An 18,796-nucleotide genomic window follows, 5' to 3' on the forward strand; every position below is an offset into this window, starting at 1 on the left:
ATAACTTAACCTAACCTAATCAAGAATACAATTTAGCTTGGTGGTGAAAATGAGTGAAATCGGGCCACAAATTACATCCACCAGCAATACAATAATAATTTATAATGAATTTCGTTATTTTAGTAGACTTAATACCGAATATACGGGACAAATTGTTGTGTTAACTTACAATAATAAAATTAATTAAATAAATTGCGAGAGTAAAAGATGTTTAGTTACACCCGAACGTTGCCCTTTAATATTTGTTTAATTTTTCAAATCTACAAATTTAGAGCTCTTAATTTGTCTGGCAGAAATTTATGTATGTAATTTATTATGAAGATAAATCTCATACATTCGATTAGCCTTAGCAACATTTAATTCTTCCAATCTCTTCGAGTATATATACAACCAAACTTGGTGCGTCTATATATTTTGCATTTGCAATTTAACTTTTAAAAAGCCGTCTTAATTGTACCAATTACAAGCGCCATGTTACCGCAAACTTTCAGTAACCTTTTGCCAGCAAACTTACACCGTTCACCCCATTTCCTGCAATCCTTTCCTTTGCCTTTACTCCTCCTCCGCTTTATCAACTTGCTTACTTTGCAGTGCTGACTGCTTTTGTTTTGTTTCTCAATTCAATTTGTTAATGGCTTAGAAAATTATATACGCATCGCATAATTTCTTTCATTGAGTGCACAACGTCGCGGCGCTCTAAGAATAAAACAACAAAAGCAACAAAGGCTAAATAATTTTCATTTAAACCACAATGAATGTGCGTGTGGTTGTCGGTATAGTTTATTTACTCGGTTTTGTACATTATAAAGTCAATGCTCGACTGGTTGCTGTAGGGAAATTACTTGAGCCAAAGAGTGCGGGGATAGGGGATGTGATTGGAAGGGATGCAGCTGCAATTGATTTTTCGTGAATTTCAAATTTGAGGAATAGTGAAAATTTTACAAAAACAATTCGACGAAAATTAGAGTTTATGGTTAAGTGAACTAGTTTTTTAAATATTTTTCATACCCTGAACAGGGTATATTAAGTTTGTCACGAAGTTTGTAACACCCAGAAGGCAGCGTCGGAAATTTGGTGTGAGTTATTGTTCATAGAAATAATTTAATCTCCGAAAAAAATTGTTCAGATCGGTTCACTATAGCATATAGCTGTCATACAAACCGAACGATCGGAATCAATGGCTTGTATCGAAAACTTCCGCATTTTACTACATATCTTCCCGAAATTTGGTGTGAGTTATTGTTCATAGAAATAATTTAATCTCCGAAAAAAATTGTTCAGATCGGTTCACTATAGCATATAGCTGCTATACAAACCGAACGATCGGAATCAATGGCTTGTATGGAGAATTTTCGCATTTGACGTGGTATCTTCACGAAATTTGACATGATGACTGCTTAAGGTAATAATATAATCTCCGAAGAAATTGTTCAGATCGGTTAACTATATAACCTCAATGTTTCTAGCAAACAACCCGGCTAAAAGAATTAGTAAAATGTTTTCTTTTTTTTACTTACTTTTTCTTACGTCTTTAGATTTGCTTAAACACATAGTTACTAAAATAAATGTACCTGTGAAGGGTATATTAGCTTCGGTACAGCCGAAGTTAACGTTTTTTCTTGTTTTTTTTTAATTAGGATAGGATTTTATATGAGCAAACTTTAGAATACGTAATAATCGATAAGACAATTTGGAAGAGAACAGCATGAGGTTTACACTGTAATATTGCTCAAAAAGTTTAAAAATTATGGAGAATTATATAAAGAATGATAAGGAAAATGAAGATACGAGGAGGTACATGAGAATAAGTTTTCTTCATGGACAGTACAGGCTAGAAATCAAAACGATATGAAATTAATATATTATTATAAGATAGGGTAACATAGGAAAAACGAACGCATAAGAAATTAAAAGTGAGGTTAGGAAGGGATACGTGAAGAGAAAAAAAGGAAGGCGATAGGAAGGCTACATATAATATAATTATACTAGAATGACTCGTGGGGTCTCTTAACACAAATTATAAACTTCGAAGCTTTTAGAACACTGTATTAACAGTTATGACTATTATATAAGGTAGAAACTTTCATAATTTTTTTTTTACGGTATCCGATCTTTAACTGTAAACCAAAACTCTCCTCCCGCTTTGGTGAAAATATTTTTGCATTATTTTGCATACAGTTGAACGCATTTCGGGCTCATTAGCAAGCACCTGCGAGCATTGAAGGCTTAACAGCACAACCTTAGCGAAGCAACTCTGCATAACTGAAGCGAATTTTAACGAACTCAAAGAAACAGCAAACCAAGAAGGAGCCGCACAAACAACAAACAAGAAGGGGTTTCGCATTACATTTACGCCAGGGATCAACACAAAAGTGCTGACACATTTCAGAATGAAATACGCTTTCCCGATTCAAGTACGTACAAGTCTGCAACACAAAAGGCATAAACAAGTGCGGTAAGGATAAAACAACCACAATACTGTAAAGCAAAAACAAAAAACTTAACTAACAACGGTAAAACAAAGCAAATGATTGCGTGAAAAATTAAATTTTATTTAAAAGTTTGTTTTGGTTAAAACGATTTTCCTTTGCTTTGCCAACATAAAGTGAATTAAATACTTATTTACAAGGATCAGCGGTTTGTACGAGTGCGAGGATTAATGAAACCGCAGTCACAAGACACTCTGAGCGGGTGCGGTGGGGGTGGAGGTTAACAAATTGCGGGTAAGCTTATGCTTAAACCAGAACAAATGGAAAGTAAAACATTTTCATTTAAACTAAGTTAGAAAGTAAGCAGTTAAGTAAATATTGTGAATTGTGCAAATGCCGTGTAATGCACTACCAAGCTCTGTTGTTTCGCAGTGCGTGGTGGCTGTGGCGTATGAGCAACATTTGTTGTGCAAATAAACACAATTCGAGTTTAATTTAATTATTTTGCAATGCGTGCCTTAGAGAAGATTGTAAAATGTTTGTCATAGGTTTTTACTATAGTAGAGGTGATATAATAGAGTTGGGGCTTTATGGAGTAAATGATTTTCTGGGTTCTTTGTGGCAATTAGTACAAATATGAGCCTCCACAAAGGGGGTCGTTTACATTTTGATTATTGTGTACTAGTCTTATTGTGAGTAATCAGGTAGATTAGATTAGATCTCCAACATTATAGCTTAAGTTTTGAAAAATACAAGATCCAAAAAAAATTCAGATATATTTCGAAAATAAAAGTTCTTGGGTTTGTTGGCCTCGCGATCCAATTGTCATCTAACGGCTGAAGTCTTTGCATTACTTTGGTTTATTTTCGGTTTACCGATCTAGTGATTATTGACCCGTAATATATTCGAGCTGCCATTTTAACCTATACCTCACTGCGCAAACTTCCGACCTATCAAAATCTAATCCACAGTTTAATATATCCCTTCAAATCACATTTCCTTATCACTATTTCACTGCTTTCAAAACTAGCTACAATACACACTACATATTCCGATTATAACACACACACATATTGCGTTCAGCGCCTACTAAACGGAATGCTTTGCCAAAAATGTCACGGACCGCCATTATTTGTTTACAGCCAACACAATTTGAAAACAACTACGAAAACAATTTCAATCGAACACAATAAACCAGCATAAGCTCACATAAAATCCACTCAACTCACGACCATAATAAATACATGATTTTTATATGTTTGTTGTGTTTGTTGTAGGCAGTTGTTTACTTGATGTTGCCACATTGCGTGTGCCACCAAATGTTGCTGTCTGCTGGCGTGCGGCGGCGCCAAAAATGACAAAAGTAATAGTGAAACGAGTAAATTCGATTGTTTTTGCGGGTTTGTACTCGCTCTTCATGGGTAGACGTGTCGGTGTGGATTAGTGTAAATTGAAAAAGTTCCCTCCTCTGTGAGAAGGTGGCGGGTGGACGCATGTGTGCCTTCGTGCGATAAGCAAAACGTATAAAAACGCTGCGTGTGAGTTTTTGCTATTTGTGGCAAGTGGCACGTGTTGCACAGCGGCACGTGAAATGCCAACACGAGATTCAAAATGCGTCAGAGACTTCCTCTTTTTCTATTTTCTCTAAACTAACGTATTGATAGTGGGTCCAATTTTAGCTCCGAATAGTAAGTGAATAAATGATGAGTGTGTGTTGGAGGAAAAATTGCAAAACATTGAATTTAAGAGTTTTGTGTGAGTAAACTCTCAATTTCACATCTTGAGTGTCCTGACTCTACTCACAGCCTCACAGTTAGAATTGAAAAGTAAAATCTTTATTTTTCCGAAACTTCATTGCTTTGTTTGGCTTGGCTACAGTCATTTAGTAAAGCAGGGAGAAGATAGAGATTGTATTACAAAAACAAAAAATAACAAAGAAGTCGCGCTACAGGCATCTCCGCTTACCCGCATTGCGAACTTGCCTTAATGCGTGTTGCAAAAGATTCCCGAAGAGCTATTTGTGGCAGCAAATTGGCCACACAGCAGGTATCCAGCACTGTTGCACTCAACTTTGCCACAAATTGCTGCTTACGCAAAAGTTTAAACTACAAAGAAGCTGCTAACTTGTGTTTAGCGTCCCACAAAGCTTCAAATAGCTGTGCAACGTATTCTTTAGGGATAAGACATTTAAGTATTTCGTAGTGTGGTCTTAGAAGGCAGGCGTATCAAGTAAAAGTAGTGTGCAAAGCATATAAAGGAGGGGAGTTGCAGTTATAATAAATTTAGAATCAAAGATTTTTTTATTTATTATTTTTTTTTTGAGATGAAACTCTGAGTTTCTTTAAGCATTTTTTAAGAAAACAGTCAAATGTGGTACTAAATTTTTAGTCGTTTAGGTGAGGTTTTTGTATCTTATGTGGTGATATGGGCTTCCCGTCTTATATATTACTTTTCTATCATATTAAATTCATGAAGTACTAAATTTTAAGTTGATCCGATTAATAGTTTTGGAAAAGTTGCCCAACCCAATGTAGCTTTATTGTCACTCAAAACTTTAATTGTAACTTTTTTCAAAACATACAGTTTTCAATATCGGTTGTAGATTTCTCGGAAACTACTTAACCGATGTTGAAATGATATGAATTTCTAATTTCACTGAAATTCTGTTCATCACATTTTTTGTCTTCCCAATGGTATAGTTTGGAAATTGGCGAAATCGGTTCACAACACTTATACCACAATTTTGAAGTCCATCTGATTCGATCACTTTACAATTTATAAATCTGGCACCAGTGATGATCCGTCTAAAGATCTCTGAAATCGGACAATGACTTTTCAAAGCCCTTGTTATCGAACATGAGGACCTCAATGATTGCGACTAAGTGCCAAAAATGGACAAAATCAGGTCAATACTTCTTCTAGCTCCCATATATCTGATATTCGGATTGTCACACTTCCCATGGACTTCAAAACGTATATAATGGTTAATCTGTGAGATATCTTACCAGAATTAGGTGAACGTAAAATCTTGGGTATAATGTAGCTTGGTTGTGAGAATGAGTGGAATTGGTTCAGGAGTTATCCCAGCCCCCATATACTATATATAATGATTTTCGTTTTTCTTGTGGACTTTATGCCAAATATACGGGACGAATTCTGACTTATCTTAATAAAATTAAATAAATAAATTGCGAGAGTATAAAATTTTCGGTTACACCCGAACTTAGCCATATCGTTCTTAATGAAAAACTCTGAGTTTCTTTAAGTATTTTTTGCGAAAACACACAATTGTGGAATCAAATTTTTAGTCATTCCGCTAAGGTTTTTTCATCGAAACCCGTGTAACATCTCAATAATACAACTCTCTTCTCATAGTATTTTTTTATTTTCTTCTAGTATCTTATGTACTAAGACTATTCTATACCTAATGTTCTCGTTTCACCTTAATATATGATAATTCATGGCTTGTAAAATTTGGCTTATATAGCCTATTATAAAAAGTGGTATTGAAAAATAAAAGTGAAATCCATGTTCATCACATTTTTATACTCTCGCAACCTGTTGCACAGAGTATAATAGTTTTGTTCACATAACGGTTGTTTGTGTCACCAAGAAATATAATAGTTAGATATGGGGTTATATATACATAAATGATCAGGATGACGAGTAGATTTGAAATCCGGATGCCTGTCCGTCCGTCCGTCTGTCCGTCTGTCCGTGCAAGCGATAACTTGAGTAAAAATTAAGATATCTTAATGAAACTTGGAACACATGTTCCTTGGCACCCTGAGGAGGTTGCTTTCGAAAATGGGCAAAATCGGTCCACTGCCACGCCCACAAAATGGTGGAAACCGAAAACCTATACAGTGTCATAACTAAGCCATAAATAAAGTTATGAAAATGAAATTTGGAACATAGCATCCCATTAGGGAGGGGCACATTTGGATGTAATTTTTTTGGAAAAGTAGGCGTGACCTCGCCCCCAAATAGGTTTTTTGTATATAACTCGCAAACCAATAAAGCTATATAAGCCAAACTTTCTGCAGTAGTTTCTTTTAGCCATTTCTTAATACAAAAAAAAAGTCCAAAAATGAAAGAAATCGGATAATAACCACGCTCATCTCCCATGCAAAGGTTAGGTTGAAAATTACTAAAAGTGGGTTAACTCCCTAACGAAAAACGTCAGAAACACCAAATTTTACATAAGAAATGGCAGAAGGAAGCTGCACTGAGATTTTTTTACAAAATGGAAAATGGGCGTGGCGTCGCCCACTTATGGATCAAACACCATATCTCAAGAACTATTCGACCGATTTTAATGAAATTCGGTATATAACACTTTCTTGACATCCTGATGACACGGGTGGAATATGGGCGAAATCGGTTCACAACTACGTCTACTTCCCATATAACTCAATTTTGAATTCCATCTGATTGGTTCACTTTATAATGTATTCATAAGAAACCAATGAAGCTAGCGGAATAAAACTTTACACAAATACTGTATTTGAGGTGTGACATCACTTGTGGAAAAATTGTCAAAATTGGACCATGACTTTTCAAGGCCCCTGATATCGAACATGAAGAACTCAGTGCCTAAGGTTAATTTTTCACCGAAAATATAGGTAAATCCCTCAGATATTTTAATGTAATTCATTCCCTCTGAATTTTTTTCTTATAACAGTTTCTCTCTGTACCTGAAATGGTAAAAATCGGGTCATAACTTCCCCCAGATCCCATATACCTAATTATAAGTAATATTAAATTAAGTGAGCGTAAAGTCTTCGATATATTGTATCTTGGTGGTGAAAAAGAGTGAAATCGGTTTAGGAATTACCTCAGTCCCCATATACTATTTATGATGATTTTCGTTATTCTATTGAATTTTATGCAGAATATATGGGTCGACTTGTGTTATCTTTATAAAATTACATCAATAAATTGCGAGAGTATAAAATGTTCGGTTACACCCGAACTTCGCCCTTCCTTACTTGATTTAAATAATTTGCTGGTTTATTTTTAATTCAGTTAATTCCCGCAAATCTACGTAATTGAAATTGAATAAATTCATTATATGGCTTCGTTCTTCATTTGATGAAGTAAAAAATGTTTAAGTACAAAAACAAAAATCACTTAAAGATAACCACAAAATGAATTGTATTGTGTGTACAATATTTTGATATGGATATTTCCGACTTTGTTTAATTGTTTTCCGACAAATTGATGTCGAAGATTTCAATCACCTCCGTAATGCTTGAGGCTGATCACGATTTCTGTGCGCTAACAAGCATTCCACAAACATTGTACAAATTTTGGTATTTATTCGCAATAAATTGTTTTAAGTGTTTCGATAAAAGAGTCTAGCGATATTGGCAACATGACAATGAACTTTTTGCCAGCGCTGACGTTGGTGCGTTATAGGCCAATGGTAATAATGGCAGACATAAAAAAATATTTGAGATAAATGAAAAATGAGGAAATATGAAATATTATGTTAACAAATATTTGCATATATGTATATTTCATTAAAATGACTCAAGTAGTGTTTCCTCAGCGATGACTTGCTTTGATAATTTTTGTTTTATTATTATTTTTTTTCATAAATTTTGATATTTATATAAAATAATTAAGTAAATCTACGCCTACACCAACATCGTTTTGAATAACTTAAATAATACGCATTCGCATGTGTGTATGTGTGTATGTATGCTGAACTGTCGATTTTTATTTTACACTTTTCAAGTGTTTGATTTTCGTTTATTTTTTTTTGTTTGTGTGTCTGCTTTTTGTTTTTATATTGTGTTCTTTTTGGCGTCGTCTACTTTTGTTTGCTTGCCTCTTCAGCTTAAGCGCGTGTCTCATTGCGGTTCTATCACACTTGATGCGGCGCTTTTCGTATATTTCGCTTTCATAACTGTGATTTTGTATAGCACGCATACATATACATACATATATACAATACATAAAGCATTATTATTCACACACACAAATATTTGTCTTCGCTTTGCCCGCCGTACTGCTATTGACATTGAATTTTGACGCAGCATAACGCTCATTGCGCTTGACATTGACTTGTACAAAATATTCGAAATGTGCGTTGAATGAAGTGGAAGAGGAAAAAAAAAATAATAATAACAATAAGTAAGGCAGCGTTCATTTCGAGCTGAATCTCGCCTCACAGTGTTTTATAAATTAGTTTCTGATACAAATTTATTATTTGCTTTGATATAATTTCCTTTACAATTTTATACTGGTTATTTTTATGGAAGAGTTTGAGGTTATAAGTCAATTGCGATAATTAAAAATGCCCCTATTCGTAACTTCAATAATGTACAGAATTTTTGAATATATTATTATGTGAGATTTTTTATTTAATTTTTTATAACTCTTTTTTATGTTTTTCTTATATGAATTTATGAATATTACAGAGCACTAAGTCTGGTTTACTTACCCCACTGTGGGATAGTAGTTAAATGTCTAGTGTTATCGGTTATATGATTGGTGATTAGCCTAATGTTGTTAACATATTTGACGCTCATAAAATTGTATATATCAGTTTCTGTTCCTATATGTTGAAAAACACTAGAATACCCTTTACAAGCATTCTAAACTGGAGGAGGGGTATACATTCAAAATGGTAATATCTGAAACAATAAGAAGCTTTTGTGTTAAAATGCGTGCACAGTGGGATGATAGTGGATAAAAGTGGGTCTGTGATAAAAAATAAATACAGACGAGAGGTCAAATTTTCAACCACTTTTGTTTGCAGCGGTTGGCGCCATATGTCAGCAACAAATGTGGTTCCGTAGTAAGTTTCTTCATTATGAAATGGCAAACTAAATTGAGTATAAATCAAATGACAGCTGTCAAAAAGAAGAACTCCGAAAGTATGTATACATGTGATTGTATGTATGTTGGATTCTAAGTGTAACCAGGTCGTTCTCCACCTGGTCGCTCCAACGGAGTGGAGGCCTTCCCCTTCCTCGGCTTCCTCCGGCGGGTACTGCATCGAACACTTTCAGAGCTGGAGTGTTTTCGTCCATCCGGACAACATGAGCTAGTAGAAGTTCACGTAAGTGAGGAAAGTTTTTGATTGTCATTCACTTGGGAGTGACCAGAAACGATTCTTCTCCACATGATTCAAGCAGCTCACGACTTCCGGTTTTAGACCAAGTATCCTCTGAGTAGCTAACAAACATCCGTTTGAAGGCGAGCTAAAGTAAGAAGGCGAACCCGCTTCTGCGGTTGTGTGTAAGGTTTGGGACACACCACATAAAAATGAAGTACCAATGAAAAATCGACGAAAGCCTCGGATGAGCCACTCCCCTTTTGATGACGACCCCTGCAAACGTGTTAAGGAACTCCGAAAGTAATTTATTTAATAATCGGTGTTCTGCAATACATTTTCCAATTTTTACAACAATATTCATACCTAGGGAATGAGGTACATATAATAACTTCATAGTATAAATTTAATAAAAAAAATATTTGTGTCTAACAATTACTCATATTTCTATAATATTTTGAATATTTTTATAAAAAACGAGCCGTGTATTTGATTTTGACCCCAAAACAATATCTTAATTATTTGCTTTTAGAAAATTGTAGAATTTAAAATGTATAATTAAGCAAAATTAAGCTGCGAAGCTTAATGATTTTATAGCAGTATCTTAAGCACAGCGAACCGCAAAGGGTTAAGATTATTAATTCATAATTTTATATTTTTTGTACCACAGTACATCACTTCAGGTTCCACTATAACTATTTTTAAAACGCTAATGTCCATTAAACTATTGACAGTTTCGCGAAGAAATATTGACAATGTTGAATTTAGCAGAGCCAAAGAAGTTGAATACGTATACTTAATATAAATAGTGCTTATAAATAGCAATCAACCGAAAAAACAACAACAATATACAAACATTCAAGAATCTTTAAGCAATCTACATGTTTCTCGTTATCACCTAAATAGCGTTATTGGCATGATGATATGATTGGTATGAAAATGCAACAAAACAATAAAATAAAATAAAATCGGCTTACGCATGCGCTACAGAATTACAGCGTTTAATCGACATTTAATAGCTTTTATTTCAACGTTGTTTTGTACTCTACGACATGATGTGCATTAAGAGTCGGCATCGAAGTACCAAATGGGAAGAATGACCGTGGATATGCATTACATGCCAAAAATTTTAAATAATCAAAATCCAATTTTGAGTATTGTGACATTCAAAGGTCGCTAGACAAGCCATTACACGCTTGTCAAAGACTTAAGCGGAGCGTTTATCGAGTGTTTAAGCGGAAGACTGCTGATGAATGCTGTTGACCGATGAGTGGTAAAATATTATAGATATTTAATGAGAATATATCAGATCCTACAATCCCGAAAGAGAAGTTATGTTTTTTCTAAAATGTTTAAAGAAGTTTTGAAACCAGTTTACTTTACGTACTTATTTTAATAAATATTTAGTAAAACAAATTTTGGTTCGCTATTTATCAAAATATAATTATCGATTTTTAAATAAAAATTTCTAAGTTTCGTAAGTGTGCAATGTTCTTTTTATAATCAGATTCATGGAACCAACAAAAAAGTATAATTTTGAAATTGAAATTCATGGGAGATTAAAGTGAGTTCTGGTATAACTGCCGAGATTTAGAGTGGAATCAATTAAAATAAAATAATACTAAAATTAAATACGGGATCCCGTCTTACTTTCGAATATACTCGTTCACTGGCACACAGTCATTGAAGCGCGTATACAAACGTGCGCTACAGTGTCATATTCATGACTGCTGAGGTGTCTGTAGGCCCTCGAGCGAAGGGAGAAATAATTGTGTGCTTGACAAAACGTGTGAGATGAGTGATCGATTTGTAGCGATCGGTGAACCATGGCTGCTGACTGAATTCATTAGCACTTTGCGGCAGCGCATGCGTACAGTATGCAGACAATTTTGGTTTATGCTCCGTGCAGCTTAAACGCTCTCAACAGCTCTCAGTGGGCTAAAGAGTTTGGTCGCTGCTTTTGCCGGCGTCTTGTTCACTGAGCGAAGTGTGAAAAGATACAGAGTAGCGGCAAATGAAATGAACAAAAACAAAAAAACAGAGCGCAGACAGCCCACAATAGGAAGAGTTTAATGTGGATGATGGTTGGAATCGAAGAGATCAATTGTTGATTTTAATTTCATATTTCTTATTTTAGGACAGTTGCGTTGATGCGTTAATTTCTCGTATAAATAGAAATAACAATTTCAACATCAACATCATTCGATTGCGTTCAGTTCAGTGGACCACAGCCAAACAGCAAAAAAAATATAAATTTTTTGATAATAATTCATAATTTGGTTACACCGAAAATGGTGAGTAGCGATAATTAAATAATAATTGCTTATTTTAAGTAATCGTATCAAAAGTAGATCAATAATTATTTAATAATTTTTTATTCCATCCGGCAACTTTAGAAAATCGCATTCGTCACTTTGTGCCTTGTGGCAGCCGTTGCCGCAATTCCTTTGCAACAGCAACGCCTGAGACGTGATGTCTCCGAAATTGTAGCGGAACCTTTGAATGAATACCTGCCGCCAGCATCTGAGGCTGCTGAACCACAAAACATTTATTTGCCACCTGTGGAATCGGTTACCGAACCAGCAGAGCCAGTTGCCGAAGAAGAAGTTCCAATTGCAGAAGTTAACAGTGCCGTAGAACCTGAAGTCGTCGAAGCCGCTACCGAAGCAGTACCCGAGTCGGCCGTGCTCGGCGAGAATGGCTATGAATACCGTACCGTACGCAAGCTCCGTTTCCGTCAGCGCCGCGACGTATCACACTTAAACCTCGGTTACTTGCCACCAATAGCAAATGCCAAGCTAGCCAACAGTTATTTGCCACCTAATTTAGATGTGCCCGAGGAGATTCCACAACTGAAAATTGCCAATGAATATTTGCCACCTGTCAATGAAGAGGTCCCCGTTGAAGAACCCACAGCCGAGGCTGTTGAAACTGAAGCACCAGAGACAGAAGCACCAACCACCGAAGCAGTCGCAACAACAACCGAGGCAGCCACCACAACTGAATCAGCACCTGTGGAATCAGCCGTATTCGCTGATGATGGTTATCACTACAGAAAGCCCGCAGTGTTGCCCGACTTGGGTTTGTTGCCGTTGGTTAAAGTAGCCGAACCAGACGCAGCACCAGAGGCTGTAGCTGAGCCAGAACCTGTACAGGATACAGAAGTCATTGATTCAGAACCCGAACCAGTTGTAGAGCAAGAGCCCGAACCAGTTGAAGTATCCGAGCCAGTAATTGCTGCTGAGCCCGAACGCGCCTACTTGCCGCCACTAGAAGAGGGTGTGGTCGAAGCTGAGGGTCCAGAGGGTGAGACAGCTGCTTTGCTCGATGATGGCTATCACTACCGTGTGGTCAAACGTGTTCGATTGTTTTAGAGCTATGCTAAATAAGTACAGTTATTAGAATATTAAGATTTTAGCGATTTTATTTTCTATCTTCCGATTTAATTTTAATCTTTTTACTTATCCATAAATTGTTGACTTATTTGTAGCACACATTCTCAACAATCACACCAACACTTATATATTTAGTTATTGAAATTGGTTATTCATCTTATATACATATATGGAAAATACACATACATATTTACAAGACAAAAACATAAATTTGGTGTTATTTGTATCGTATCTCAATTATATTACTGAACAAAAAGTTTACTATGCAGTTTGACTCGATTTGGATCTTTCATTCTCGGACTGATTTGTGACTCGATTTGGACTGCTTATGGTCGGGCCCGACCCTGATTTGTGACTTTTTCAGTTCTGAATGCACTAATTTTGAAAACTGAAAGATCATAGAATTGAAAATTGTCTAATTACCATTCAGAGAATGCTTTATACAGAATTTTGGTGAGTTCAAAATTCAACTAAACAGAAAATCAGAGGTAGTTTATGGAAAAGGTAGAGAATGATGCGGTTTCAAAACGAAAAAATTGTATGTGATGTCTCGTCGCCATTTCGACTTTCGCATGAGACACATGAAAGCTATGATAACACAGTTAAGTGATGGTCAACGGGTATGCAATTCACTTTAGTAAGCTTTAAGCATTTTACCGCCAATGAGTCGCGACGGGCTTCATCAATATTGTGTGGAGGATATATTCAAACTTAATCCTTACTAAAAATATGTATGTCCTTATGAAGCTGATAAATTTAAAAACTATATTCAAACTATACACTTGTAATGAATCGCGGAATAATTCAATTTATTTAAATAATAGCATTTATTTAAATAAAGAGCATATTCGCGTAACTCAACCCAAAGTAGCAGTAATCCGCCGTGTCATTTTGGTAAATTATTATATATGTAACCCAATTCAAGCACGTTAACTATTCGGTGATATGTTAAAATAGCATAAGTCGACTTAAGTTAATGCGCGTATTTTTACTTGTAAATAAAATTTGGACAAAATTAACTATTTTTATTTTAACGAAATTTGTAGCTACCGGTTAAAAAGATGCTTTAATGCTAAAATGAGTATCGAGTTCCGAAAAAGTTGGTGAGTATAACTCATATGGTTCAGATTAATTTAAGTCAATTTACAGCACTTTAGCGTTCTGCGATATAACTGCATATGCGGCTTCGCGCACACACACACTCACACAGCAAAATGCTGATTATCTCGACCCGAAATGATTATTAAAGTTTGACAGCCCTCAAAGGGGGGAACTTTTGTAACTGTCGGTTATTTTAATCATATTTCACATGCTACAAAGCCGGTGGGTCGACTGGTATATACACAGACATACATACTTTTTGCATATACCATGTAAATACAATAAGTATAAACGCAGTTTTGGCCTCTGCATTTGTCTGTATGGTCATGTTTACACGTGAAAGTCTGTTAGCAGCATGTTGTTGCTGTTAATTAACTTGAAGTTTAATGAAATTAAAATCACACATAAGCAGCATTGGCGGAAATGGCTGGCGAAAAAAGCGCTTAAGGGTCGTTATTGACGCTATTGTGAACCGGTCAGTTATTCGGTGGCGAAAAATGATTATATAATTAACATGCATAATGCAAGCAGCATATGTCAAAAATGTGTCATGTAACGGCGAAAAGTGAAAGTTGTGTGGTAAGTTTCATTAAAAATGAAAAATAATTTAATTATCTGCAGTTATGGTCGCAAAGTGGGAAAAGCGCTAGGTGAACATATTTAGGTTATGGAAAAAAAGTTCAATTCGTTGAAAGTTTAACCTTGTAATATTTGATTTCACACTCAATTTCGTGAGATTTTAATTTGGAAGTAGAGTTTTATATGATTTTGGTCAGGTATTGTCTTGTTTTTAACCTTATATAATGAAATGACAGGTGGGTCACTACTGAAACCTGAAGCTTGAAACCGCATCAGGGCTTTATTTTTATTTAATGTTTCAAAGTTTTTCCGGTATATTTTTAGCGGTAATTAGTATAATTCTTAATGAATTTGGTTTTCCGTTAATATTTTTATACTCTCGCAACAAAAGTTGCTAAGAGAGTATTACAGTTTTGTTCACATAACGGTTATTTGTAAGTCAGAAAACTAAACGAGTTAGATATAGGGTTATATATATCAAAATGATCAGGGTGACGAGACGAGTCAAAATCCGAATGTCTGTCTGTCCGTCCGTCCGTCTGTGCAAGCTGTAATTTGAGTAAAAATTAAGATATCTTGATGAAACTTGGCACACTTATTTCTTGGCACCATAGGAAGGTTGCTTTCGAAAATGCCACGCCCACAAAATAGCGAAACCCGAAAACACATACAGTGTCATAACTAAGCCATAAATAAAGTTATAAAAGTAAAATTTGGAACAAAGGATCGCACAAGGAAAGGTATATTTGGATGTAATTTTTTTGGTGAAGTGTGCGTGACCCCGCCCCCAAATTGGTTATTTGTATATATCTCGCAAACCAATAAAGCTATATAAACCAAACTTTCTGTAGTCGGTTCTCTTTCGAACCCCACCACACACCATGAAATTAGTTGAAATTGGATAATAACCACGCCCACCTCCCATACGAAGGTTAGGTTGAAAATGACTAAAAGTGTGTTATCTCACTAATGAAACACGTCAGAAACACTAAATTTTACAGAAGAAATTGCAGAAGGAAGCTGCACCTAATTTTTTTTACAAAATGGAAAATGGGCGTGGTATCGCCCACTTATGGGTCAAAAACCTTATCTCAGGAACTACTCAACCGATTCGAATGAAATGCGGTATATAATATTTTCTTGACACCCTGATGACACGTGTGGAAAATGGATGAAATCGGTTCACAACTACGATATCTGTGGCATCACTTGTGAAAAAATCGGGTTATAACTTTTCAAAGCCCCGAATATCGAATATGAAGAATTCAGTGCCCCATGGTAATTTTTCACTGAAAATGTCGGTAAATCTCTCAGGTATCTTAATTTAATTTAGAGGAAATATTTTTCTTCTAATAGTGAAACTTCCCCTAGCTGTCATATACCTAATTAGTGGATTTTTATATAAGCGGAAAAGGAGTCAAATACTAAAAGTGAATAAAATAATTAAAAAAACAAGATATCTTCCCAAATTTTTCGAAATTGAAAGTGAACATTTGTGAAACACTTTCTTATTGTTATAAAGTAGTTCTTAGATCTTTTTTACTGTTAAGCCATAATTATATTATTATTATTGTTTATATTTTAGTCATATAAAAGGTACTTTCTTCGACAGGCGGTAGCACGTATGTAAAATTGATCAACAAGTGGGTCGTTTCGGAGACAGCAAATATCGAAGAAGCACACGGCATTACAATGTTTTGTTTACTCAACTCCCGAAAAAAGGCTGAGAGCAGAGCGTAAAGTTTTCTTTGCTAATTTCCTAACTTTGGTTAGCGGAATTTGTTGGCAGACAGCTGTTGCGCTTTCCCATTATTTTGTGTTCTCTCTTATACTCGTACAGTTGGTTTGTCCAGAAATGTGTGTAGGGGTGTGCTTCACCAAACTTTTGGCGCCAAAAAAAAAAAATGAAATTGAAATAGAAAGCAGATCTATATACATATATGAATATTGGAAAAATTACAAAAAAAAAAAATTAAACTTTATAAAAAAATACCTTTTTATTTCATTTATTATGAAATATCTTATTATTACTCGGAATAAAATTTTATAAAATTATAGAAAATAAAAGCTTCTGATATACTTATTTTTCAAAGAATTGCTATATTTATTTATTTTTAGTGTTTAATTCATAAAAAGTGTAAAAAATTAAATAAACAATCTTTTGCCGCGAAAATTTGCCGGCACATTCGTATAAGAGCGCCTTTCACCGATTGTCGAAGAGCCTACGCACGTTTTGTGAGAGCTTTTCCGTTACTGCGCAGCTTTTCGCACACATGCACAAAATTTCCTTATTCACAGGCAGCATATAAATTACGGCACCGACGAGGAGCAACTTCAGTTGCGGATTTTTCAGCGTTCGAAACGGTGCGAAAAAGGAAATAACGGTAAACGAACGCTGTGTGTTTAAAGGAAAAATCAAATATAAATAACAAAAACAAATATTACACTTACAACTACAAACATACAAATTAATGTAATTGTGTTTACTTGGCTAATAATATAGTGTTTATGTGTATGTATGTAGCTTTAGTTGAGAAGTGAAGTAGTGAGAAGTGTTTATATGTAAAGTATGAAATATTTACTTACATAGTGTTTGGAAAACGAAAATAAAAAATACTAAATATAAATAACTTAATACAAAAAATTAAATAATTAAACGCTTAACACCAATGTGAATAAAAATTATAAAAAATCGACAAAAGTAAAGAGATTTATTTTTTTTTATATTTTTTTTTATCAAGAAATACCTTCAATTGGATCAAAATAATAGTTTTTGGATTTTTGATGTTTATTGAAAAAAAAAATTGATTTTAATAAATTATATTATTTTTTTTTAAATTAATTTAAATTTCTTTCTTACAAAAACCATCTTAAAATATATTCTTTTAAAATTCGTCTTTATTATTGTAAGAATATTTTCCAAGCAAACTAGAAATTTTTATTTTTTATTTTAATAAATTGTTTTTTTTTTTTGTTTTTTTTTTATAGTAAAAGTTTATAAAATCTTTTCTTGAATATCTGTCCAATAAAATTATTATCGCTAGCTTGAAATATAAAATTACTAATTTTTAGCAACCAAACCAAACTGAGTTTCATTACTAAAAATCTATGCATAACTATTCTTTCTCCTACCAGAAAGATTTCAAAGTGTTTTTGTGAACAAAAAAAACAATAATCAATTGTAAAAATTATAAGAAATATTAAAGTGCGCTAAAATAATAAATCGATAAATATAATAAATTTGTAAACAACTTTCTGCGAAGTTTCTTCAGGTTTATCTATCAATGCAAACGGCTGTCAGTGCAAGTGAATTAATTAGTGGTACATTTGTGGCATATTAAAATTTTGTCGGTCGTGCTAATGTAGGTGAGAACTTGCATATAATTTGAAGATTGAAAAATTTCTCGTCTATTTTCCATCATATTCACCTTCACATTTTCAATATTTTTATTTTATGTTTTTTGTTTTTGTTTTTGTGTTGCCCCAATCACTTTCTGCCGACATTAATGCGCCAATAGAATCTTTATTCGATTTGCCTAATAGCCTTAATGCAAACACATTTTTATTTACAATTCAATTTACATATTTACACGTTTGTTGCTCATTATTCTTGAACTGTTTGTAATCGTGAACTGACTGAAAGTGGCTGTGTGCATGTGCCTTAATAAATGCTACAAATTTGTTGTTGCTCAAGTGATTTCGAACACAGACAATTGTCTGTGTACATTGATTTGTTTACACGAAAGCGAATTTATGAATAATTAATGTCAGCACAGACACAAGTGCTCGCACATAAATATTTGTAGCAGTTGCTCGAGTTTTAAGAATATTCGTGTTATATTTTTGTGTTTTAAACGTTTCAGGCGGCAATAATAATGTTGAAATTGAAGCATAATGGCTAAAATGTCCATAATCTAGAAGAAATTCTTTAAACAACAGTTTAGTCTGAGGGATATCTGTAAGCTTTCATGTAAATAGTGTCCTTTTAATTATGTGTATACAACAAGTAAACGCTTTTTCGCCGTCTGCGGTTTTGAAATTAATGCGTAAAAGTGAATTAATGATTAAAATTAAAATTAATATAATTCACATTTGAAGTAAGAGATTTCCATCTGCTTGAGCCTAGTACTTTTGGAGCAAACAATTTTTGGGTCTTTTAAAGATTTAGTTTTCTAATTATACAAAATTACTCAATAGTAGTATGTGCCACATGTTGCTACAAATAA

At 34.3% G+C, this 18,796-nt stretch overlaps 2 protein-coding genes across 2 annotated transcripts in view; both read left to right on the forward strand.

The window, feature by feature from the left end:
* Window positions 1-11,634: 11,634 nt before the first annotated feature.
* LOC105212551 (fibrous sheath CABYR-binding protein) lies at window positions 11,635-13,092 on the forward strand. The gene is made up of 2 exons (XM_011184585.2): window positions 11,635-11,789; window positions 11,892-13,092. The coding sequence occupies exons 1-2, from the start codon at window positions 11,787-11,789 to the stop codon at window positions 12,867-12,869; spliced, it is 981 nt and encodes a 326-aa protein (XP_011182887.2). The 5' UTR covers window positions 11,635-11,786; the 3' UTR covers window positions 12,870-13,092.
* A 4,695-nt stretch (window positions 13,093-17,787) lies between these two features.
* The window catches only part of LOC105214931 (uncharacterized), a 91,603-nt gene continuing 90,594 nt past the window's right edge, over window positions 17,788-18,796 (forward strand). Inside the window, exon 1 of the mRNA XM_029039947.2 lies at window positions 17,788-17,936. The gene's annotated coding sequence lies outside the window, so the exon portion shown is untranslated. The remainder of the gene's footprint in view (window positions 17,937-18,796) is intronic.

Source organism: Zeugodacus cucurbitae, chromosome 4 (assembly GCF_028554725.1).
Source record: "Zeugodacus cucurbitae isolate PBARC_wt_2022May chromosome 4, idZeuCucr1.2, whole genome shotgun sequence".
Lineage (NCBI taxonomy): Eukaryota > Metazoa > Arthropoda > Insecta > Diptera > Tephritidae > Zeugodacus > Zeugodacus cucurbitae.